Consider the following 26483-nt stretch of genomic DNA (forward strand, 5'->3'; position numbering starts at 1 on the left):
AATAACTCACAAAAGAAGCATGCTTTTTTAGGTTAAAATATTTCTAGAAATTTAATTACCAAAGGAAACCACCAGCCAAAATATATTGAAAAGCCTATTGTTCTTTGAACTTCGTAGAGGGAAGCAAGTACTCCATTTATCAGGAGGTCCAAGAGGAATCAGTTAATGTGCATCAAAAGAGGTCAGAGGAGAGCTTTGTATCTTTATAGCACAGAGGTGTATGAAAATGTTTTCATATCTATATTTGTAGCTAGCTGCTGAAAATCTGCTGTGAAGGTATTTACATTATTGGTGGTTTGGCTGAAGCACATTTTGGCCAATTAAATGGAGTTAATTTGTGCCGACCTAATTCTAAGTTAAACAGGTGGTTTGTGCGTGAAACATTTAATTTTCTCAGGGCTCTGTCTGACTTGAGGTGACACTATAGATGCTATCCTATACAAAGAAGGTGATGTAAGGGAAAATGATGGATGCACTGATGGGGGAACTGAAGACCGACATCACATATCTGAATGGACTGAGGTGCTGTGAGGATGGATAAGAAGAAACAATCCACAGGAGTAATGAAATCCCATTTTGTTAACCACCACAGCAGCCTGAAGTTCACTCTTAGCTTTTGGTATTAAGTGAAACTGGTAGTTGTTGCCGTTACTGCTTAGTAAGTCTGCATTGTCAGGAAGGTACTAAAAGTATTTTTTCTTGTTTGTGCAGCAGTTCTCAATAGAAGTGCTCATACACCCAAGGCAAGTATACTTAGTCCCTATAAACAGAAAGCAACTGTTCAAAATTTTTAATCTTTCTGTGTGTAATACCTAATGACTTCCCTAATAGATAGCTTATTACAGATTGATCTGATTCTCTTCCACACTTCCTAACTTTTAAATCACTTTTAATCAGACATAAATACACAACTGTGAGCGTAATGGTGTCTCTGTACAATGGAAAGAGCTCATAAATCCCACAAGTGTGTCTGTATGTATGTGTATATGTACTTGGTTTAGGGTTGGGTTTTTTTGTCTTGTCTTTGCTGAGTTTGCTGGCAGCTAGTCTCTGGGGAAGGAGGGTATAATTACAATGCAAAAGTGTTTTATGTTTTCTCCATTTTTTTTCATATGTTAGAAATATGAAACTCTAGTAGAGATTTTATGGAATTGTTAACAGACAAACTAAGGAAGATAATTAATTGATAGAATAGAGTGCACAAGGGGGAAAGAAGATGAAGTTTAAAAAGAAAAGTTGAGCAAACAGCCTTTTTTCTGTGGTCTTAAAAAACACCTAATAAAACATTGTTTTATTGGGTAGGTGCACTAATCATTTCTGGTTTTAATAGTTACACCACATATGCTTTTCATGCAATTTTATAGAGTGTGTTCTTTAAGGTGGCTCATGAAAATCACCTTCACAGTATGTTTGTTTAGATTCAGCTGTGTGCTTGAATGGAAGCCGACCACCTCTGTAAAGGATGCGGATTGCCAAAATCTAACACTTCAGACTAATAATTCCCAGCAAAATGTGGAGAGTGGCTTATTTCTTCACCAGAGTCATTACATTGTGCAGACTTTCATTTTGGATCTAGTTTTTCCTTTCCCACAGAGTCCTCCAAAGACCCCAATTATTGATCATGGCATGTTACCGGTGTTACACATGGTAATTTATGAAGTGCAAGTCTGAAGCTATCTATTATATGCTCTTAAATATATTTCCCCGTTATCATGCTCCTTTAACCTACTTTGCTTGCTCATAGTCTTTTTGAACTGCACAGATTAGGCATGCTGCCCCTGTCCTCACACCTAAGCAAAGGACCGACTAGAACCTGGAAAGCACCTTGTGAGTTGTTCTAGCTTGCTCTTAACTTCAGATAGTGAACACCAGGAGCTGTTGTGAAAGTATCCCTGTCAGACTTTACTGTGTATAAAAGGAAATTAACAACCCACACTACTGACTCATTTTTTAAAATCGATCCTTCTCCAAGCCAAATGGCAATGTCCTCTAGTTAATCAAGGAAAGATCTACTTCGACACAAGATCCTTTTCCTGTCAAAGAGCATTTTGCTCTTCATGTTGCTTTTGTGACATATGATCCCTATGAATGAGGAAGGCTGGTTGCTGGCTATGGTGTGGACTCATCAGAGTCTCGAAACAAGGCTTTTACGGAAGCAAGAAACTGGTAGGTTCAAAAGAGTGCCAAAAAGGAGAGGATGAAAAGTAGTTTAGCAATAGCAGCAGTATTCTAGGTCAAATGGGCTTTGCAGAGGTCAGAGAGGCTTTTTCAGTCATTGAAGAAAGTATTGTGGGAAAGAAATGGGAATAAAGTCCAGTATGTTAATTTTTCCCTGTCTGAAAATCTGTATTGTATTAGTTCAGAAATTTTTCTTTGTTTGCTTGTTTCGCAGGTGGTAAAAATAAAAGTCTGAAATGGGAGAGGGTAGCAGATGTTTACTAGAAGTGGTAGTTTCCTCCAAGTCCTTGTAGAGGCAGCAGACAGTCTTACCTAGTGTTGTTTTGAGAGAGACTTCATAATGATTTTCAGCATAAGTTTGAAAGGAAAATCAAACATTAGTGCACAGACCTTCACAGTTGCTTGTACATGAAAAAAATGAGGGAGGGACTGGGATACTATTCAGTTCCCGCTCCCTGGCTTGATCCTATCTTGTATTGCCTTTGGTGTAGGAAACACCATTGCCAAAAAAAGCTGTTGTAAAAGTTGCAATACCTTTGTGTTCTGATGTCAACTAACAGCAGACGGGTTTAACCTCGGGAAGTGCTTAACTACCTCAAATTGGTAATGCAGGTTAAATGAATCCACATTGCATTTCTTTTTCAACCATAGGAGAGTAGGTCTAGGTAGCTAAGTTAACAGTGATTAGCTTGGGGTTGACTCTGGAAATGCTGAGCATTCACAGGGTGTATCTAATAATACTCCATATGTACCTTTCTGATGATATGTCTGGTGAGACATGTCCTTTGTGAGTCTTTTAATTTTTATTATTGGCTAGCATGTAAAGGAATGGATTTACTTCTGTTTGCAGGTTTTGTGCAGTAAGAATGACTGCAATTAAAGAACCTGTTGAAAAACATGAGCATGGGGCATAAGACTAGGAAGGAGACTGAAACTATCTTATTATATGAGAACTGGGAGTCACATGCAGGACTCTGTGAGTAAGCAGTGTGCCCTTGCGGTGATGAAGCGCTAACCACAGACTGGGTTGCACTAGCAAGAGCATAGCCAGCAGATCAAGGAAAATGGTTACGACCTTTTACTTGGCTGCCATGGTCTGTGTCCATTGTCCAAAAGTGGATTCAGGTTTGAGTTCGGTGGAACAAGACAATGACAAACCAGAGCAGAGGCAGCACAGTCTGGCAGAAGGCTTCGAAGATGTACGTGAAGGTGCTGAGGCAACAGGGCTTGTTCAGCCTGCAGGAGGGAAGGGTAAGGGTAATTTGAATGCTGTCTTGCATCTGAAGGAAAAGGAAGAGCGAGCCAGACTCTTGAGATTCACTGAAAAAGGCTAAGACTGCAACAGTGACAAGTAGCAGCTAGAAAAATTTCGATTTGGCATAAAAAAGTATTCTTTATTGGGAGAAGCATTAAACGTTGCCCAGGTAATGATCTGTGATTTCCCAGTGAGTCTGTGAAGTCTCCATGCTTCAAGTTTTTCAAAACTCAGGTGCTCGGGGACCTGAGCAACCTCGTCTAAGCTGGAAGTTAGGTTTGTTTTGAAGAGGATGTTGAAGTAGGTGACTTCTAGAGGTTCTTTCCAAATCAAGTTATCCTGTGATTCTGTGACCTAAATGAGCTGAGCCAACATTAAGCTGCTCTACATCCTCATTTTGGAGGAGGGCTGGAGGTGCAGAGCATGGTTCCTCACCTCAGCATTTTCTGGCCTCACCTTCATTTTCTGCAAGGCAGTTACAGGAATTGCGAGAGAAGGAGGACCTCAGAGCTCGATCCGTTCCCCCACTCCTCCCGTGCTATTGTTAGTGTACAACAGTGATCATTTATTTTCTCTTTGTTTCTTTTCATTTTTAAACAATGAAAGCATGCACATAGGCTCAAATATGCTAAGAAGCATATTGGATTAAAGTAGTCTTAATTGTGATAAATAGAGAGAAGTCCGCTCATTCTGTCTTGTGTTTTAACTGCTTGCTGAATGGTTTTTAACACCTATTTCTATGTACAAGTTTTTGATCCATGAGCAACATGAGTAAAGTGTAACCAGAACACATTGTACCAGTGTGAAAACTCCTAAAGTAATCCTGTGTTGTGCATTTTCATAATCTCTTTTAATCATTGCCATAATAAATGGGGTTTTTTTCCCATTTCTTCCACCAGCCTTCTTCTAAGTGCATGAAATAAACGTACACTTTTTTAATACTGATCTTTTGTGATGGTCTAACTTTTTACTGCCAGAACAAATAATTAGAGCTGTTTCTTTCTCTTGCTAGAAGTTTTAAGTACTGTCGGGGAAATAATTATGTTGCAATTTGGGGATCGTTATAAGAGTTAATATTCTTTAACATCATGAAATTTGTAATACTTTTTACAACTTCATTGTAATAGACCATTTGAACTACAGGAAAGCAATTTTAGTCCACAGAAAAAAAGTTTTTTGGCAGTGGAACAAGTGATGAAAGAAACTGGAAAATAATTACCAACCTCTTAGCAAGAACTCAAAGGAATTAGAGGAACTCTGCATCTCTCAAACCGTTACAAAGTTCATATTATTTACCATGTAGAGGTTAAATCAACTGTTACCTCTTTAAAAATGCTTTTGGATATACTGTTTCTGTCATTGCTGAATGTGACAGTAAACCACCAGCAGTGCTTTAAAACCAGAAGGTCACAGCACTTAGCGAACAGTTGTAGTCTGAGACTTACATCCTGTACTCATGGGACTCAGAGGGAGTGATGGCTTGAGCTTTGGTGACTGATTTTTTAAGTCTGAGTAGGACATGCATCTTTTGAACGCTTAGGTCTGATTCTAATCTCATTCGAAGTCAGTGGTAGTTACTTTCATAGTAGTAATCAAAGTGAGGATTTTACCCATGGTAGGCTTCACTTATTGAATTAAATCTTCATTTCTGAAAGTGCTGATTAGCATTTAAACCAGGTGAGGTTTATCTGTCTCCCCATCATTGGCATTCTGTATGAGTAATGTGTATATATACGTGATATCAAACTGCACAACTGCAGATATGACTCCTCTAAAATCAGAGTTCAGTGTTTTCCTAATTACTTACAGCCTATTGAGATTAAAGCGACAAGATCTGGTTTGTGCTAAACAAGAAGCTCACATTCTTTACTGATGAGCTGCTCCTCTCTTTCCCTCTTGATGATCATGGGCAACATTCTTGCAAACAGACGTCCCAGTCCCCGTCCCCCCCGCAAGAAAGCCTTTGTAACTTGTGGTTGACCTAATTGTGCAGCGACAGTGCTGCTGCTGCTAGGCAGGGGAGATCCCTGGTATGGCACTGACTTGGGCTTTGCACAGTCTGCAACCTGGAGCAGGACATAGGTAAGTGGAATGCAGGGCACTGAGGGATGCTCTCCAATTTTACTTGTGGGTGAGATGTCCCACGGAGATTTCAGTATGATTTGGAGACCGTGGGCCAAGTTCTACACCCTTTTCAATATCACACCCCACCTGAAGCCAGTGAGTGGGGTCACACTTTACTGAAAAAAAGATCTTGGCATTGTTATGTATTTGGAAATGCAGACAATCTTCTGAGGTGCAGCAGTGTTTCAGTAGTGTATTATCAGTAGCGGTTGTTATTTATGTGTTCAATCCTGAAGTACTTGCCGAATATTTTTCTTAACCTGCATGTGTCTATGTAAGGCCTTGAAGATCAGAGCCCCTACTGAAATCTTCATAGTGTCATGGCAGAGGGAAACAAATGCTGAGATTTTTCTTTATTTGACCAAGAAATAACCTCAGTAGCTGCCATCGTTGTGATCACACTGTGCTTAGAGTGTGGTGGTTTTGTGTATGTGCACTCCCTCTCAGAAAAAATATGCAAAAATTGTAACAAAGAATCATGTCTAGTACTGTGTGTTACCCAGATCTCTATGTAGAATTAGGAAGTTTTAAAAGCTGTTTTCTGACTCCTGGAGTCAAGACCACTCAATAAAGTTGAGGTAGGCTTTTTTCATGTCATGTGTCGTTACCCAGTAGTAACCCATCCATCTTCGGTTTGCACCACTGGAGACTTAATCAAGTGTGTGTAGAAGGAAGAATAGATTCTTAATCCATCCAAGGGTAGCTTAGCTTTAAATCAGGGGTATTTTAGTGCTGCTCTTAGCTGAAACAAGGTTGTTAACATGACACAGAACCATAGCAATTGTGTTTTATATGTGTGCTTTCATGTTCAGATGAGTAGTGGTGGCAATCAAAATGGTTTGCCTCAGCCAGCAACTCTGTTCAGCACCATGTGTTAACTGTGTTAAAACCACAGTGTTCTCAGTGAAGATAAAAGATCAAGGAAGTGCTTTGACAAAATGATAGACTTGAAGGGGGGCATCTTGGTTTTGCTTGACCACAGGGAGTTTAATTGTTGAATAGAAAGATGTCTTTCTGTAGTTCCGTGCTTCAGGACAAAACTGCTGTTGAATGAGGAGGTTCTTACCCTGGACTGGATGATTCAGCTGCCAAGATCCAGACGTAACAGATAGAGATTGATTCACATGTGGACCCTGATAATAAGGGAATTGGGTTTTGTTTTGTTTGTCAGTATGTGGGAAGAATGGGCTGGGGGATGGAGATCCTGCCATACAGCAGCTTGCTGAATCATATCAGGGAAACACTCAAGTGTTGTTACTACAGTGGACAAGTAGGGCTGTGTGACCAAAAGGATCTAAATCCCTGAGCAGAAAGATGCAGGAAATAGTTGCAGGCAGACAAGAAGAGGATGAGGAAATGAGAGAGACAGCTAGGGAGGAAGAGCCTGCCATCCTTGTGTCAGGAACTGGAAGTAGGTACTTTGTTATAAAGTGCTGTGCCAGCTATACGGTGGAGGTAATCTATGGCATCCTGGTGACAATAGATGTGGCCTGTATTATATAGAGGTCTCTTTGCACTAAGATATACTGCATTGTGCATTACTTCAAAATCTTCCTGTGTGCTTTCAGTCTTCAACTTCCACTCTTTAAATTGATTTCTTTTCTATCCTACTTTCTTCTGGTTTTAACATATTGTAGCTTTTACTAATGCTTTGCTGGTGGGTTGTTACTGGGTTGGTTTGTTTGAAAGCCAAGCAGGCATATACTCTTACCTCTTTGTTTACTGTCTATTTTTGTGGGGGTTTGTTATTTGGTGTTTAACATCAGATTATTTATATTTTTCCCTGATGTTGGTATTTTTCTAACTGTAGTTCTGCCATGAGCATACTCTACTCCATTCAGTGACACACACTTAGTTCCTGTAATTGCCATTTTTAGATGGAACGATCTCTTGGATTAAATCTGGAACCTAGAACTAATGTTATAGAAAATAAGGTCAAAATAATCAAGTAACATTACTTCCAAAGTCACAATAGAGCCTTTGGATCATCTTCCATCATTAATATCGATGCTTGACAGCACTTACAACTTTAATCTTGATTTGTAACCCTCTGAATTTTATTGCTTCTGCTGTCAGAAATCAATTTCAGTACTTAATGGCATCTTGTAACCTCAGTCAAGGAGAATGTTGGTTTGATTTTTATTTTAGTTGTGCTGAAAGCTTCACTGCTAAGATTCACCCTTACAATATTATTTCTATGACATTTTTTAGCAAAGTCATTTTCAGTTCTCTGACTTGAAGAAAATACTTTTGTGTATACAGCATAGTACAGAAGTATTTCTCTCCATTGATTGTTTTTATTGACCTGTAGTTTCATGTATGCTTCAAAAAGTTGTAGTTTCTGACCCTAAAAAAGTCAAGTGTACCTTTAATCTTAGTCACGCTTGTAGACCTGAGACTTCTCATATGATTAACATCCACCGCAACTGTCTGCAGGATCAGACCATAAACCATTGTTTAATCTTCCTTTTGCTTACTGAGGTTGAAGAAGACAATGTAGCACACTTATAATTCCAAATTAAACATTTAGATTAGCCTTTATTGATTCCTTTTGATCAAAAGAAGTGTGTTTGGGCTTGATTCTGTCTTCAGCCACTCAATAATTTCAGCCATTGAAATTATTGACCTTGCTGGGAGTTCCCCTTTAATGGCATAATGTACATTTCACATTATGTAATGTACATTTCATAAGGGAAATAATAAAATAGTATTTTTTACGCCCAAAAAACCAAACGAAAACCCAAATAGCTTATAGGAATCAAACTAAATCAACATGCGAAAAATTCTACTAATTTTACTGTGTCTAATCTTCTCTCAAAATTTACAACTTTTAGTAAACATGCAAAGGGCATATCCCTTGATCTCCTTTATAAATAACTAAATGTTGGAAAAGGTTCTGCTTTAAGCATAATAGTGTCTACTTTTCTGAACACTTATTAGTAGGTTTTGTATGGTTTAAAAAAGGGATGATTGTTATTCTCCTACTTAATAGAATCATAGAATGGTTAGAGTTGGAAGGGACCTGAAAGATCATCGAGTTCCAACCCCCCTGCCATGGGCAGAGACACCTCCCACTAGACCAGGTTGCTCAAAGCCCCATCCAGCCTGGTCTTGAACACTTCCAGGGGATGGGGCATCCACAACTTCCCTGGGCAACCTGTTCCAGTGCCTCACCACCCTCACAGTAAAGAATTTCTTCCTAATATCTAATCTAAATCTCCCCTCTTCCAATTTAAAACCATTATCCCTTGTCCTATCACTACACTTCCTGATAAAGAGTCCCTCTCCGGCTCTCCTGTAGGCTCCCTTCAGATACTGGAAGGCTGCTTTACATAGGAGATTGAAGGGTGGTAAAAAAAAGTGACACCAAGTGGGCCAGCAGTAGATCTAGTTTATCAATTCAGTGTCCTGACTGGGAAATGCTGCCCATTTTTACCTGTATGTAGACTTCTTACTGTAAATGTCACGATCCTGTTTGGCAGCATGGAAGAGGAATAATGAGATTATGTTGTCAGAAGCAATAACAGCAGTGATTTGTTGCACCACATCATTTAAACTTTGGTCTAATTCCCTACAAAACTGTCCCTGGAAAGATGTTTCTTCGTGAAAGTAAGGGAACTTATTTGCTATGAAAGTTATAAAACCCAAACTCTGTAGGACAGGTATAACAAACCATCTTTCTAAAAGCAAAGGAGGACAAAATTTTTGTCACTTTTCAAATCATCTTTATCCTATGTACAAATATTGAGCTCCGTCCTACGATTTCTAATGTATTTCATGTGGTTTTTTCCAATTACAAAGGAATAGCTCTGTGTTTGATTTATGTACTGATGACTTTCAGCTAACTTCCCTTGCTGTATTTCATTTAGAGAGCCTGCTGCCTGCACATGATAATGTTTATGTAGTGGATGACACGGTTCTGGAGCTATCAGAGGTGGAAGAAACGGCATCAGAAAGCAGCTGTTTTGCATCTGAGGACACCACAGAAGACTCGGGTGTTGTGAGCTCCCCATCTGACATTGTATCTTTGGATTCCCAAAATGACAGTATGAAGTTGAGAGACATCAAGCTGATCAATGGCTACATGGACTCAGCTGAGGCAGATGCGGCGTATGGCACAGAGACGTGCCCTGTAAAGAACGCCTGCTACGGTAGTGTGGAATCTGACACTGCTCCACAGAGGTAAAAATTTATTTGCGGCCAGCTCTTGGAAAATATCTTGCATGTCCTCCTTGTAGGGAATCATTTAAGAAAACCAACTTCTACTTTCTCCTGCTCTTTCATAAACCAGTACCAATGCCAAGTGACTCCTCCTAGTGAAAAGCTCTCTGCCAAATCCCCTCCAGTGACATACTTGTAGCAACAGGCAAAGGTCACTTTTCTGTTTGAACTTGTAGTTACATTTCTTGCAAAAGACCGCTCGCTGCCATCCATAGTCGTTTTCTCCAAGAAACCTGAAATAATTTTGTTATAGTTTGGTTTATTTTGTAGTTCTGATAGCATGTGAGGTGCTTAAAATCTTACTATATATTGATCTAGAAAAATGACATGCAGGTCATAAAATGGAAAATTCATGAAACAGAAAATCCAAGCCATCGAAAGCCAGGTGGAAAAGGATTGTATGCAGTGAAATTTGGGGATTGGTTTGTGGGTGTGTGCATACATATATATGTTCACCTAATGCTTACCTCCCCAGGCATTATACCATGGGTTTGGGGGTTTTTCAGCATATTTCCTTTTTTTCTGCCTGCCTTTTTTTTTCTTTTTTTTTTTTTTTTTTTGCATAAACAAATATTTTCCTGCAGTTTTTGCAAGAAAATACGAGAACCTGGAATTTAACTAGAAACTGCCTTCAAGCACAAGTGACTCTGACACTGTTTATTTGCCAAAACTCACATAGTTGGTGTCAGGGCTGCAAAGAGAACCCAAAATTTATAGGATTTTGCAAATATAAACTGTCCAAATAGGAAGCTGTGCCTCCAGCAAGGAGGGTGGCCTGGTAATACTGACAGGGATACGCTCTGTGTGATGCTGCAGAGTCATGGGACAGGGGCCAGAAATTCCTCTGAATTCTCAGTTGACACAAAGTCTGTGCTTTCTGGTCTCTCTCCATTCAGCTGCTGATCTGTAGCCCCTTCATAAGAGCATGTATCATGACCTAGTTATTTCCTTCCATGCATTTCTGAGGGAAAACTTCATCTTGGATCATGCAGTAGGTGATAAATTAGGGATAAATTAGGCTAAAGTCAGTATTTAACCTATTGGAATGATCTCAGGGCTTTTCATTATCCATCAGTATCAATGGGGACGAGATCAAGCCTCAAGCAGATTATTGCTCAACAAAACATTTTTCTTGTGATTTGTGCTTTTACAGTTTCTTAGGTCCTGATGCAGTCTCTATTTGGAGAATTAGGTAGGCTAGTATAGCAACTGCAAGTAACATTCCAGACCTGATCCAGAAAAGCAACCCATTAATTTCAGTAGACTTAGATTGGGCCTTGTAAGTTAGCTAAGCAATCCCAACTTTCTTCAGAATGCAGGATTTAAACTCGTTAGGAAAACATATGCACATTGAGTGTGGGGAAAAGAAGTTACCATAATGTTGAGCAACAACATCAAAGCAAAGGTCTGTAAGAACAATCCTAATCAGCAAAAACTATTTTGGACTTTTTATGGTTTTTTAGTCAAATAAAAGATTGGCCACAGGTCGTTAAGTGACACACTCCCTCTTAGAAGTCAGTATTCTCTCCATCTTTCTCTTAAGCCAAAGATACATAATTCTGTACATTGCAGTGAGATTTACCTTTGACACACAAATACACAAAATTTTTAATAGTTGGAAAGAGTGCACGTAGAGGAAACAACAAGACATTTCACAAGCTGGCTAGCAGGACTGCTGCTCAGGGGTCTTGCTGAGCCAAAGGAGCGGAAGCTGGAAGCAGAGTGTGGTGTACTGCCCATGGCAGTCAGGAAGGTGATTACTCCCTCTGCTCAGCCCCTGTGAGGCCTGTACTTTAGTACCAGTGCCCAGTCTTGGGACCCCAGTTCAAGAGAGAGGGTCCAGAGGAGAGCCACTGAGAGGGCTGGGGCGCTGGAGCACACGAGGTATGAGAGGGGGAGGAGGCAACTGGGTTGTTCACCTTGCAAAAGCGTTGTGGGTGAGGAGGGGCCTGATTGCAGTCATCCCTAAACAGCAGGAGGACTATGAAGCTTCTCAGCAATACATGATGAAGGGACAAGAGACAACCATCACCAGCTGCTGTAAAGGACATAAATGTTGAATATAAAGAGGAAATTCCTCAAAACAGGAGCAGTTAAGTGGTAGAAGAGGTTTCCCAGAGAGGTCGAGGAATCTCCCTGTCTGGAGGTTCTCAGAACTCAGCCAGTCCAAATCTGGTCTTGCTTAGAAATTAGCCCAGCTTGGAGCAAGAGGTTGGTCTAGGCTTCCAACTTAATCTCTTCTGTGATTTTATTGTGCTAAACATTCAGTATTTATCTAACATGTCCATAATTTAAAAAGAGTGGGTTTAGACTGAAATAGAAGACAGTTGTTGTCATTTGGGTAGTGTGGTTATTTTTCATAAATGCTATTTATTTTTTAGGCTCTGGGCCAGCAAAATTGCTTCAGATCAACTTTAGGGTATAGCAGAAACTTAACAGTTGTGATTCCTTTTAATCTTATGTCAGCAACTACTTCAGATTGCCATAGCAGCGATACTGATAGTAACATCTTTTAAACTTTTATGCTCTGAATGTGCCAGTAATATTTGAAGGTAAATCCAATTCCAGTCCTAACCGATGTTTGTAAACAAACCAGCTTTGAAAATTGTGCTCATCTAAATCCTTTTGAGGTCAGCTTGCTAAGTTTTCAAAAGCCACTTCCTAAGTCTAGAGGGAATGAAAAAAATAAGGAGTTTTTTTAAACCTATTTGTATGAATTTCTTGTTTTAGTGGAATGTAAATCAATTCTGAGTACAGCCAAATTTGGAGAACATCAGTTTCAACTTCCACTTTCAGAACAGCTGCCACCCTACTAATAAAATCTCTTGGGAGCTCTGATATTCTATGTAGTTCTCATTACGAACGGGCTATCAGGACCAAATCAGCCTCCCAGACAAGTCAAAGTGCAGTTCATGTGAATAATTGATACCAATCTTTACAGAGTTTTAAATATCTTTCATAAGCTACGAAACTTAAAGGAAAATTTTACATGGAGTTTATTCATTCCTTTCTGTCTTCTTCTAGTCTGTGTACCACGATCCAAGTCAATTCTAAAAGGAAGATAAGAACAAAGAAATTGGGAGAACATGTCGCTACTGTAAAGTAGCAGTGTTTAGCAGCAGTGAATCAGAGTCCTCCTTGAGTCAGAGCTCCACTCAAGTCAGAAATTTTATTTTTGTGACTAGTTTGGCTGAGGCTTGGGAAAAAATGGGTAATAAGAATAATGGAAATATTTAATCTGTCATTTTAAATTGTAAAGCTGACTAAAATTTGGGCTTTTCACCCAGTGAAATAACTAATTCCTAAAAATTTATAATGTTGTATACTAAAATAGTTTTGTACTCTCTGGGCTGAGAAAAGTATGCTTAAAATGAAAGTAAACTATATTTAGAGTGTGAAGGGGTATAAAGAAAGTCCAAGTGGTATTTTGCACACACACTGTAAAGAACTGCAGTGCAGAGCGGAATTAAGTCCACAGTTCTTACCTCAGTTTGGTCCGGAGGCTTAGCCTGTGCTCCAAGAGATCAAGAGTATTTTGCCATATTGCTTACTTTGGTTAATTGTATATTTAGTTTTAAATCAATTTTTCTGAGAGATTCTGGAATTGTTTACTGGGTGGCCTGGGTGGTCTCTGTGTAGTTGAAATGCCTGATAGCATTAGAATATCACAGCAGGGTCTGCACTTCATCTGCTGCTGAAGTCAAGGAAAGTTGTGAGCGTTTAAGGGTATAGTCTTCAACATGCAATAGGTTTGTCTGCACGTAGCAGCATAATAGTATGACCGGGTCAGAAAAGGCACGTACCACGGGCTTTGCACACACAGAAACAACAACCACAGCAGAGCTCAAATCTCGTTCGGCTCCCAGGGCACAGAAACTGAATTTTCTAAAAGAAGGTCCCCCAATTCCAGGGTTTCCAAGCTGGGATCTTTCCTCCATGTTTTCGTTCTCCAGTACATGGGAGAACCGCTTACCGCTTGCAAGTGCACTCTTTTTCGTTTTGTTTTGGCATTCTTGTTCAAGCAATTTTAATCCAAATACACATATTAATTAGCATGTAAAATATCAAATCAAATACCAGAACACTCTAGCTCTACCCTTGACTCTGCCTGTAACCTGTTAAACCATCTTTGTCTCTCTGCCTCTGATATTCCCTTCAGCCACTGACTGTTTTTTTTATGGTAGAAACCATAACGCAGCTATCATATCTCACTATATGTTTGTACAGTGCCTGGTGGAGCAGAATCCAGACCTCAGCTGGAGGTGCCGAGGGCTAACCCTATATAAATAATTGACTACATGCAACGTTTGGCTGTGGATGTTTTAATATTAACTGCTGACTCTGAACACTGTACTACATAGTTCTCTTTCTTCATATCCTTCCTTACGGTTGATTTCTTTGTGTTATGTATCTGTTCACCAAATTTTAATATATAGTGTTAAATGAGTAACAACAAAACCACAGAGAAGCTGAAATGTTGCTTATGTAGCAGTAAGTACATCTCATGATCTCACAGTGTTGCAACTCTGTCCTCCCATACCCTCTCCTTTCCCATCCCTTGTGTGGTGTCATCACGCAAGCTCCTAGGGGCAGGGATCAGACAATTTTATATGCCTATAAAGCATCATGCGCACCTACTGTCTGGAGCTTTATAAATAATTACACATTAAAAATTATGTTAAAATAATATTATTAGGGATGCTAGGTCACGCGCTCAAAAGTTAGGTAACATTAATATTAAGGCTGTCCGTGTAACCTTAGATTCCCCCCTTTAACCTTAATTCTCCCCCTTTTTGTGCAGTATTATAAAATCTCTAGTTGAAGTGATCATACTCTATTTTGTTTTTCTAAGTTTCAAGTCTAAGAGCTCAATAAAGCAGGTATACCACTGTTTACTCTCAGTTCAAATTCTTTTCTGGAGACAGGACTATTTAATTTCCTTTTGCTCTTTTTATCTTACTCATCACACTAGCATCCATGTGCCCTGCAGACTTTTAATTCATTTCCCTGCACAGTACTCACATGAGATGAAAAAGTGGCATTATCCTGTTTTAGAGAAGGAGAGCTGATGCACGGAGAGTCAAGGTGGACTAGTGACCAGTTAGACCATGCAGGACCTCTTTTTTCAGAGGACTGAGCATTAAATAGAATTTCATGTATCAGAATGCAGCTTTCCTTTTCATCCAAATAGTGTCCTTGGAAGGCATTTAACCGTTTTGGCTGAAACAAAATAATAGAATGATCATGGGCATGATATAAATCATCGCATTTAGACTGCCACCTAGCAAAGATGCATAATTTCTCAAAGTTACAAGCAATGGAAAACTGGGTTTTAAAAGGGGTCTTAAGAGTGAGTGGTTCCATGAGCCTCTCTTGGAGCAGGAAAAACACTTTAAAATACAAAACTTTTTTATTATTATTATTTTTAAGAGGTTTTAAATGTATTAAAATATTTTAAAAGTGAACGTATTTTAAAATGTAAAAGGAACTTGGCAGTTATAAAGCTAAATAAATACAGACTTGTCAGGGACGAAAAGATAAAATACCTTCTAAAGGTCTGAAGGGGGTTTTCCCCTTCCTTGAGTTTCTGTTTCAGTAGCCATGAGAGCGGAATATTTTTTCACGTACAGCTAGTGGAGGGCATAGGGTGGGGGTGGGGGAACCCTCCTGAGATCGGTTCTCGCTGTGGATCTGGACAGGGATAATCCCATTTCCTCCCTTTCTCTTGGGAGAATTTGTTACCTTTGGCTCTGGTTGGGGTAGCTGAAGCCGCTGAGAGAAGAGTCTTCTTTGTTACAAACTTGAGAAATACTCGCTGTTTGTTACAAAACTTTAGGGTATTGATGAGTTAGTTTAAAACAAAAGCTTGAAAGGATAGTGGTGGGTGAACTTCTTCTGCTTAATTTTCAGCCCATTCAAATTCAAATGTTACAAGGTTTTGTATTCCACTTGGGAAGGACAGCAGGAAAAGAGAAGTCCGTAGCTGGAGGGAATTCAGTGATGAAGCTGGTTGGAGGAAATAAAAATATAATAGTGAGTGGCAGAAGGTAGGCTGGAAGGAAAAACAGTAACGAAAAATAGCAATGTATGTATGTATTGTATATACCTCGTTGTGCACAAACACATTCTATATAATTGCATGTCACTTGTAACTATCTCTGAGAAATACTGGAAAGTTTTAATCTATTATTTTTCTATAAGGTAGGTTTTATTTTAGCTGGGTAGGCACGTTTTACTTTTTTGAAAAAGAAATGAAGTTTTAAGGGGAGGAAGGTAGAGAAAGGGTTAAAGCGACAGGGAGAACTTCAGGGATGAAAAATTACTTAATTAAGACCCAGATGTCTGACAGATTTGCAAGCCTCTGCTTCTTACATAGTTTTGCTAATTTCCTTCCTTATCTCTGGCTTTCCCTTTCCCCTTGTTCCAGAAAACTCTTTAAATACTCTCCTGCACTTTCTGCTGGCAAATCTTCATGGAGGGAAGATACTAATGATATTTGGTTAAGTAATAGATAGTCACAGTCATTATAGAGCAAGAATCCAAATTATCCTTTCTGTTAAACTCATCCACTGGAAAAATGCCGTATGCTTTGGAGCTGTAGAATATTTCACACGTTAGGAAGCAGCCTGGGTTGCTAAAGGTGTAGTGCTGGCTTCCAGGAGAGAAAGGCTCTGGTCCTTGTTCTGTTTCTTTTTTTTCCTATGTAAACCAAGAGTAGTTATTTAACCTCACCATGCCATCTTTTAACTTGCAATGTTGTATTGCACAGGTGATGGGGCTGTTTTAAGATTTAAATCATGCTAGTCCACTTCCCTGACTATTTCTGGCAATGCTGTCCGCTTGCGGGCTTTACCGTTGAGAAGCTGTTGCCAGAGGCCCGTGTAAGAAGCGGGGGCATGCTTCCAGCTGTATAGCAACTACAAGCTGCTGCCTATGCAGCAGGACCCCAGAACTGACATATGTCAGGGGACTCTGGAAGCTTAAATCACCCTGGTATGTAACAAACTTAGAGATTTCTAGCATTAACCCACAAAATGATATCAAGCAAAAGCACTCTGCAAACCCAGTTGCTGCTGAAAAATTACTTCATTTGCCTCCTCATCTATATTTGCAAGTTCTTATTTTTAATTGGGTGGTGTTATATCTGAAGGTGCTACTGGGCCTGTGTGTTCCAGGAATGGAAAATAGTTTAATTCGATCTCTGATGATGTTTATTCAGCACAGATATAAAAGCAGTCTAAAGACATTTGTAAGTTTGATGCAGTCCCACAGAACTAGAAACAGAACACAAACGAAAAACTTGGAATGGAAATGATACCTGTAACTTGCTCTCAAAAACTATGTGCAGCTAATTTTAATTGCTTGTTGAAGAACAAAGCAAGGTTATCTGGCATTCAACAAAATATGACCGTGTGCTTTTTCCTTTTCCTAGTTGCCTGCCACATTCAGAAATCTTCCATCAAAGACAAGCGATGACTTTGTTACCTAAACAGTCCAAAGTTTGTTGTTCAGTCTACAAATTTTGTATTTTAACAGGCTTTGGTCATTTGAACATTAAAACTTTATGCTCAAGTTCACAGGAGGCAGCAGAAATGGAAAATATTGCTGGTCAGGTCATAGTTTAGGAGACCAGAAAGACCACCGCTTACAGTAGCTGCTCTTCTGCTGCTGTTGTATTCCTTCCTTGGAAAGAAATAGAAAAAAGTCATCTAGCCTAAGAAATGCAAAGAATGGAAAAACGGTCCCTAAGATTTTGTAAACTTTTGGTTAATGTGGAAAATAGTTACCTGCACCTTCAAAGAGTACTTTGCTGCATCACTCACAAAAACAAATATATAAACACTTTGAGTTTAGTTAATGCCATATTTCTGGCCTGATTGATTAGAAAGTTGTATTCAGAAAGCTTTGGCCGTACTTTCTACAACTTAAAATCATTCAGCGTCAGCCTCTTCTTTAACATCCACCTTGATATATACCCAAAGTAGAAGAATTTCTCTTTCCAGCATTTGTGCAGGAAGAGAACATTGTGGATTCATTTTGAAGAGGACAAATTTGGATACACACATACAGGTTAATGTAATTCCCCACTGTCAGGCTGAGAAGACTACCAGAGATGGGAAAGGAGCCCAGATGCTCCAGTGGTCAGTCTGGAGTAACCATATCAGCTTTCCATGTTGGTCAGTGCCTAAGGCACCACGTGAGAAGCTGAATGCTCTCCATGTCCATTGAACTGCCTCGTTGCAGTCACTGTGTCCCGGTGCGTGCTACTGCATGGTGTGCCTGTCTGGATTTGACTCCGTTATTTGCAATGGCTTTGTCTTCCCTTCCCAGCTAGTAACAAATTCACAGGAGCCATATTCTCAAGTCTTGATATGGCAAACAGCGTGCAAAATGAGACTTTCAGGTCACATTCAATTAACCTGAGAGACGTCTACTGCCGTTTCTTCTTGCCTGCTGCCACTCCAGCAGGACATGGATCTCCCTGTTTTCCATATTATGTCTACCAGCCCCAGACAGACGTCTTGAATATCCTACAGTATTTCAAATGGCACCAAGTGCCTGAGTTTAGACAACTGGATCTCTTCCTTAGTCCCTTCTTGCAGTTTACATAGATCTGTATTATATTTAAACAGTTACGGAGGGAGTTGTGGTCTCTACCTCTGGTACCATACGTGAGGCTCACTAGAACTTCTGAGAAGTGCTCAAAGACACTTGGGTCAGTTTTATCATTTGCAGGTAAAGCTGCTCTAATTATAAGAAAATGGCAGCTTCTGTCATTGCAAATCCATTGTCTTACCACTGGTTTATGTTCCTTTTAATTCAGCATTTCCAGCTAGGTTCATCAGAGAATTTCCTCTCTTTCTTAGAATGTAAACTTTCTAATAAATGTCCATCTCCTATGGCACTAATTTGATGAAACGCTGCTGTAAGTTTCATTTTGTCTGCACCTGCTCAAACGACTGCTGAGAAGTCATGCATTGTAGCCTGCACTCAGTGGAGCACTAAAGGCTGTAGTTTAGTAGTCACTTTACTCCGTTCAGTGCTCTTGCACAAATTTCTGCTAATCTGTGTAAGTAATAAGTGCGCGGGCTTCCAGGAAATGTGCACATTTGCTGTTTTGAGCTTAGACTAAACACTTACTGAGGCTGTATTTTTAGCGCCTCACATTTTACCAGAAAGGCACCGTAAAGGTTATCAAGTTCTTCCCTAAGTCAAAAAAAAAAAAAAAAGTGTGTGAGAAAATACCACTGGTAATGTTTATCCATAATATAAAAAACATGGTATCGGAATAAGTCATATTTTTCTTGGATTCTGGCCAAAACAGAGCCATCAGCAAAAGAAAAGTATATAGGGTTAGAAGGGAAGAAGGCTGTGAAAAAAAAAAATTAGAGGCTCTTTTGTTTTCCATTCCCAAATACTGTTGTGAGAAAGAGTCCTCTTAGGCGTATTTATAAATCATGTGAGCTACTGGAAACTACCAGACCTTCGCCTCACAAAACATGTATCACATTTTAAATTCCTGATGCTAAGAATTTTAAGAGCCCTGTGATTAATCTGTACCTTCTAGCTTGCTTTGTAGGTGAGTTTGGAGATGAATTGAACAATAGCTCTCCTAGGAATTTGGAAATGCAGAATAAAAGGTCTGCTTTTTTCTGAAGTTCCCTCTGTAAAAGCAAATAAGAATCCTTTCATTTTTACTGCATTGTTCTCTTTCCTTCAGAAAAAAAATCTGTGAATTGGATATTATCCCAGTTGTCTAGATAAGGAGATTGAAGCCGAGATTGAGAAGCAAATTATGTATAGTCACTGCACAAGTGCACAGAGGATAATGGGAGACGTCTGCTGACTGTTGCGTCCATCAAGGAGAAGATAATTTTGCTACAAGAATCATTGAAAGATTCCCATTGATTGACATGAGAAAAGAACTGGTCAGTGCAGTGGACCCACACTGCATGTTAGGAGCCCAGGAATCCCTATTCCAGTCCCAAATACGTTTTCCTAGATAAATTACCCATAAAATTCTCAGGCCAATAGTTTCCATATTTCCTGGAGAAAGTCCAGCACGGACAACCTTAGTAGTACAGATTTTGGCTGTATTGTAGAACAGTTGGGCAATAGACAGAAAGATACAATCAGATACCAGAAAGATGGTGAGCTGGCATGGCGTTCCTGAAATTAGGTCTTACTCTCTAATAGGTATGGGTGTAATTACACATTTTTCTTTGAAGGGTTTGGAAACAACTTCTTCACAGTACCTTAGAGAAAGAATTTTAATCTGTGTTAGTAATTTGCTTCCAGCCGTGGACAACAGTCCCACAAGACCAGCTTTGTAAAGGAGAAAGCAATATTTGCCTTCCACGCTGGATAGACCTGGTGCTTAACTGGTGCAGTTTGAACGATTCTCTCAGCAAAAACGCTCTCGCTGAGTTTGCAAATACATTGGTTCAAAATGCACTCAGAGGAGAGCAAGTATTTTTTATTAATTTTGGAAAAAATTCCTCTGCAAAACCAATATGAAATTTAGTTGGTTCGTTCTTTTTGCCACCTTCAAGTTAAGCTTTTTCTTTGCCAGACTTCTGTCCCAACGCGAATGCCGCAGTAAGCTTAAATCTTTTTGTCAGGTTGCTCAGGTGAGTGGTCTCATTGATTTGTGTGTGTCTGTTCCTGTGCGTGCTTCAGGGCACAGGAGGATTGCAGTTTTACAGCACTAGTTGCCTCTGCTGGAGATTTCGACTGATTTGTGCCACCCTTCTCTAAATCCAGCAGGCGGAAAAGTCAGTTTACCACAAGTCTTGCAGTGTGGGTGCTGGGCCTGAGCATCATCAGTTCACGTTGGCTTCTGGGGACATTCAGGGCCTGACAAAGCTCAGCTCAATGGCAAATGTTGGAAGAAATTATATTCAGTTGCAGAGCACTGTGTCTCTTCCTCTGTATTTAAACAACCGATACATATTTCTGTCTTAGATTCCAGTTTAGGAAACCACTTAGGCACATATGTAGCTTTGCCACCTTGAATTTATCCCTGTTTAGGAAAAATGATGTGTATCTGAAAAAAGTTTTGGAAAGCTTCCTTGCAGATGTGTTTTGCTGTTTTCATTGATCCCACACACATTAACTCAGCTTTATAAGTGCAAGATAGTTTAGGTGCAAGTAGAAGAATTTGGTTCCAGGACTGCTGCAAAAGACATAAAGAAAAGAAAGGTGAATGCAAAATAAATAAATAAATATAAAGTAAAATAAAATACCTGATGCTTCAACATGTGCTTTCAGTTGCTTCTGCATGGGAAAAATCAAACAGTAAAATAGCAAAAAAGAAATCTACGGTGTTAGACATCATTTAAATCAATGTCAGGAAACATGACTGAGTTTTTATTCAGATTATTATCTCAACGGGCAGCAGAAAATGGCATTTTTCAACTAGTGTTTGGTAAACTACCAAAAAAATGTCATCTGTTACTGTATCTGTGATATTAAGGGTTTGATCTTGAAAAGGGCAAATCTGCTTCACCTGAGCAGAGTTAGTTTAGGTGTGACTAGATTGAAAAATTATTTTTTCAATAGGCTGATCACAAGGGCAAAACTTAGATACAGTGTCACAGACAGCAATGTCTTAAATTCAGGTGAGGAATGGGTGGCTGGAAAAAATTAATTGCCCAATGTGAAACCCTAGCTTCAATGACTTAGATAGAAAAGCTCTGATGATCAAGATTTTTCTTCCGAAGAAAGAGAAGGTCTGTTGTGTAACAGGTTGCCACATGTATTTTTTTAATTTTCGTCATTTTTTGTTAGGATTTTTCTAAGTTTCATCTTCTTTTTCTTTTAATAAGCCAAGACAACGCTTGGCACTGGTTCTGATTTCAGACTTGTTTTATGTCATTGTACAACTTCATCAAAAGCCATGGAGTTATTTTCTGGCAAAATCAGGCCCCTTGATATGTTTCATTAGAAACAGCTCTCAGGGGATTAGTTCGTCTTTCCTCTTTCACTCCCTCCTTCCCTCCCTCCCCTCAGGATGCAGAGTGATTGTCTAACAGTACGTAACTATTTATTTTTCATTGCCATACAATTTTTATTTAATTAGGGTGCAGATATATTCGCACAGTGTGTGCACAGGATGGCTAGTGGTCTGCTTTAAAATTGTATGCATGTGCAAAACCTTTGTCTTGGCATACGCTGCTTTTCTGCAGCCCAGCTGATTTACGTACATCACAGTGTAGCCAGACCATTTCTTTGCAACAGGCTTTATTAATCCTGATCTTTTGATCACCAGCACACTGAGTATCCTCAGGCACCGCAGAGACCCTTTGTAGGCGTGGGTGTCTCAGTGTGGTGGTCTGCGTCTCTAAGGCTGCATATTTTTCTTACATTGGGGAATGAGTTTCAGACCCCCAGTGGAACCAGAGGGGCTAAAATTAGATAGTGTGTTTCAGAGCAATGGTGCAAAGCGAAAAAAGGGGGAGACACAACCTTTTTCTTCTCTTTCATTTAGCAGGAGAGATGAAGAAATCGTTTCAGCTAAGCGTGAGAATGAGGATATATTCATTGCTGCACAACTGCAGCAGACTTTGGCTGGCCTGGATGAAGATTTAGAAGGTAGGGAAGCGTATTACCTCTGAAGTACAAAAGAGAGAGGCAGAGCCAGGAGGTGCAGAGTCAAACTGTGCTCTGAGACATCTGCACGTTTCTCACTAAGATCACTGGGAGCAACTTACAGGTCTCAGGCAGAATGTGGTCCACCCAAAGTGGCTGCTCTCCCTTTGCTTCTGGGGCAGCTGCTCTTTATAGATTTGCACTGAGTATTTATTTTTCAAGCTGCTTATTGGATTGTCATTGTATTTCAGTGTCTGCTACCAAAAAGAGATGAACAGCAGTTTATGGACACATTTAATGGGCCAAATTTGATAAAATTTCATTGACTTCAGTGAAGCTAAATCAGTTGTGAATTTAGCTCTGTTTAATGAACAATGCCTCTGTTTTGTGTTTTATCATAATGAGGTGGAGAAGGAGAGGACATTTTTTGTACCCAATGCCTCCTCTGCATTACCAGACATATTTTAAAGTTAAAAATCAAAAAACATGAAAAGAAACAGTGGGAAGAGATAAAATGCTATATTGTGCTCCTCTTTTTCCTACTGTGCATAAAAATATTTCTCTATTAGTGTTTTGTCACCAAATGACGTTGAATACTTTTTAAAAACTTCCCATCTTTATTTCAGTACTTCTGCAGTGGACTTGATTCTGATTTAATTTCTGTGAGTTCTCTAACACTGCAATTTCTTAGCTTCTGTGTTGTAACCCTTGATTTATACCAGCAAATTTGAGAGGAGAGTTAAGCTTATTGCACAATGAGGCTTCTGGAGTCACTAGTAATGAAGGGTGAGAAGAATGGAGAAGAAATACAAGTACTGTTTCTTTGTTTGCTTGCTCAAGGAAATCCTTCAGCTGGGCTGTTATTACTAACCAGGTCTGGGAAACATAATTTGGAGTTGTTCGTTGTTTCTCAGAAGTGTTTCTCCTTTGGAGTCATGTGGTGAAATGTTTATCACTGAGAGAAGTTAGTCAAAGATAAGGTATGAACAATAGATTAAATTCTGCTTTCAGCTGCATTTGTATGTTTCCCACTGGCTGAAGCAGGAGGACTGCAGGAATATTTGGCTGATCCTAATCAGTAACCAGACAATAAAAGGACCCAGCTCTCCTTTTTTGTAATACAGGCATAAATATACTGCTCTTAGTTTTAGTGTAACTAAAATACCTGATCTGCTTAAACTTGTACTGGCTGTTTGTGTAATTTAAAGACTTATTGCCTAAATGCTACCTATATGTAATGTTGTATGTGTATTTTGCAGCAGCAGATGGTATAAGTAACTCTGACTCCGAGTACATCAATGAAGTATTGAGCCCACATACAAGAAAAGTTGAGGCTGCCCAAGACGTTTCCATTTCTGTTCCAGTAACAATCATAGATGATGCTCCAGAAGTTAGCACCTCTAACTCAGCTGGAAATCAAGAGACAGAGATAAGGGTTTCACAGAGTATCTCAGCTGACTCTGTTAATACAGGAAACTTTACAAATAAAAAGAACAATGCAGGTTTCTTTGATAAGGGACACACAGATGCTAGAGCTGTATGTATATCCAAGGACCTAATACATCAGCAGCCATCTGAAAACGAATTCAGTCACTTGCCTGTGGAACAGAGAAGAGATATGTTTGAATCTCTCACATCTTCCTTCGAAAAAAGAAGTGAAAAGAACTTAGGACTGGACCCTTCTCCCAAACATGGTGTGAAGTCTGAGGAATGTAAATCTAAGCTGACTCCATCTCACTCCAAGGCCGCAGCTGAAATCAGTACAGGAAAAGAGAAGATAAATCCATTTAATGAATGTAGTAACAGGGAAAGATCTCTGAAGAAAAGTAAATCAGAATTAGAAATCAAATGGCCACCAGCAAAAAAAATGGAAGTAGAAGAAGTCCCATCAACACCCACATGGTGTCATCGTGCCCAGAATTCAGGAACAAACTATGAACCTAAAATAGGTTTGACAACCTTTAAAGTTGTCCCTCCCAAACCTGAAGTAAAACATTTTGATAGAGGAGTTTCGCTCTCCAGTGGTGCCATTAAGATAGATGAACTAGGTAACCTTATAGGCCCAAACACTGGTGTCAGTAAGCACATACCAGGTACCTCTACTGATGAAAGTGAGGAAATTCATCTTGGCAAAGTGAAGGCATTCTGGAGGTCAAGTTCTGTGGAAAAGCAAAGTGATGACTTTGCTGAGCATCTTCCCAAAAAGTCAGCAGTCACCACAAACTCTAAGCCCTTTGCTATAAAACATGAACACAAACCTGTCTGTCTTGCAGCTCCAAAACCTGTAGCACCACAAACTGTTACTGCCCAGGCAGCTGAAAGACAGTCTGAGAATGAAAGGACCAAACCACCTGTCCCAGTTACACAGTCTCAGGTAACACCATTAGTGGCCCCAGCCATTAATAAGGACAAGCTGGAGCTTCCATTTGTAATGCCACATAGAAGAACTTCAAGTCAGTATGTTGCATCTGCCATTGCAAGACACATCAACATAACTACCTTTAAGTCTGACACTGTGGAACATCTTGAGAAAGATGAAAACAAGCAAGGGGCAGGAGAGGTTAAAACTGAAGCAGAAGTTTCACCAAAAAGATGTATTATTGTGGCCAAATATAGCCCTGTGGAAACAGAATCAGCAGAAACAAGAGAAACACTTTCAAGTATTTTTACTTGCAATCAAAAAGCATCTCACAGGTTTACATCTGGCGATAATTCTGGCGTAGAAAACAAAGTAGTTAACATCAGGACACCAAATCAAGCAAGTCCTCTGAGTTTCTATAAAAAGAATGTCAGTGTCCCAGTTACTAAATCCTCTTCAAAGGATAACAACGGTGCAGAAGATGATCGTGGTTTAAACAGCAAACAAAGTATAGCAGAGAAAAAGACATGTTTTCTGTTTGACCAGAAATGTGAGACTTTGACCCATGCTAATTCAGCCTCATCTCTCAAGTCTACTGATCTCCAAGGAGTCCCATCCTCTCTCAGCTCGTCTTTGCGAGTCACTAAATGGCCTCCTGCTAATGGTGTACAAGTTAGTTCACTTAAAGCTTCATCTGAGCTAAATGGTGCAGCAACAAATGCAGAGTCAGAACAGGAGGAGAAACCTGATGATTCGGATAATATTAATGCTATCAGTGAACTAGATGTTAATGTGCAGACCAATATCTTTGGACCAAAGAAGAAGTTCAAACCTGTCATCCAGAAACCAATTCCAAAAGACACATCGCTGCACAGTGCTCTAATGGAAGCCATTCAAACAGCAGGGGGAAAGGAGAAACTCAGAAAGGTAAAGTGGAGGCTTTTTTTAGCCTGTTCAGATGGCAGAGCCTTATATTCACCTGGTCAGACACTAGAGGTTTTATAACTGGTACAGTTGCTCATGAGTACACAAGGCATTTGAAAAATTTATAATGGCAAAATACAGACCACGCCACTGCTTATTCTGCACAGCCTGTATATTATGCAACACCATTGCTGCTGCACTGGCCAGAGGAGGCAGAGATGCACCATAAAGGACAGATAATTGAGGTTAGCCTACGAGCTGAACCCAGATTTCAGTGTGTTATGTAAAAACAGGAACACATGGCATGAAAAAAACTTGTAAATACCTACAATGAAAGAAAACTGCATTTTGTGTTACTATGTGATACTAATTTGGCAATGACTTCATGCTCCAGGGACATGAGACTGCATCTGTAAGCACAGCATTACTATCTACACATACCCTCACCTTTGAGTGAGAGTGAGGGTTGTAAAAGCAAACCTGAAAGAAGATAGATTAGTCTCCATAGCTTGCATTCCAGTACAAGTGCCAAAAATATTTTTAATAGTGTTTCCAAACTATCTCTAAGTAAATATCTAATAACAACGTGAGGTTTATTCTTTTCATGTTCTAGGTTTCAAACAGTGCATTAAATGGCAATCACAGGAAACCATCATATGTTGAGCCAGAGAATGAGCGCTCAGCCCTACTAGCAGCAATTAGAGGCCACAGTGGCACCTCAAAGCTGAAAAAGGTAAGAAATTGAGATAGTAAGTGGTCTTTTAAGCGCAGTCTGTTCCTATTGGGTGTTTTGAATAAACCCAGATATGCCACAACTAAACGTTGTGCTCC

The 26483-nt window shown here is 39.6% G+C and overlaps 1 protein-coding gene across 1 annotated transcript in view; it reads left to right on the forward strand.

The window, feature by feature from the left end:
* Positions 1–26483, forward strand: part of COBL (cordon-bleu WH2 repeat protein) — a 159783-nt gene that overhangs the window by 124328 nt on the left and 8972 nt on the right. Inside the window, exons 12-15 of the mRNA XM_074146968.1 lie at positions 9463–9739; positions 22269–22372; positions 23629–25655; positions 26266–26385. Coding sequence (XP_074003069.1) covers positions 9463–9739; positions 22269–22372; positions 23629–25655; positions 26266–26385 — 2528 coding nt within the window. The remainder of the gene's footprint in view (positions 1–9462; positions 9740–22268; positions 22373–23628; positions 25656–26265; positions 26386–26483) is intronic.

The sequence above is a fragment of the Numenius arquata genome, chromosome 4 (assembly GCF_964106895.1).
Source record: "Numenius arquata chromosome 4, bNumArq3.hap1.1, whole genome shotgun sequence".
NCBI classification, from domain to species: Eukaryota; Metazoa; Chordata; class Aves; order Charadriiformes; family Scolopacidae; genus Numenius; species Numenius arquata.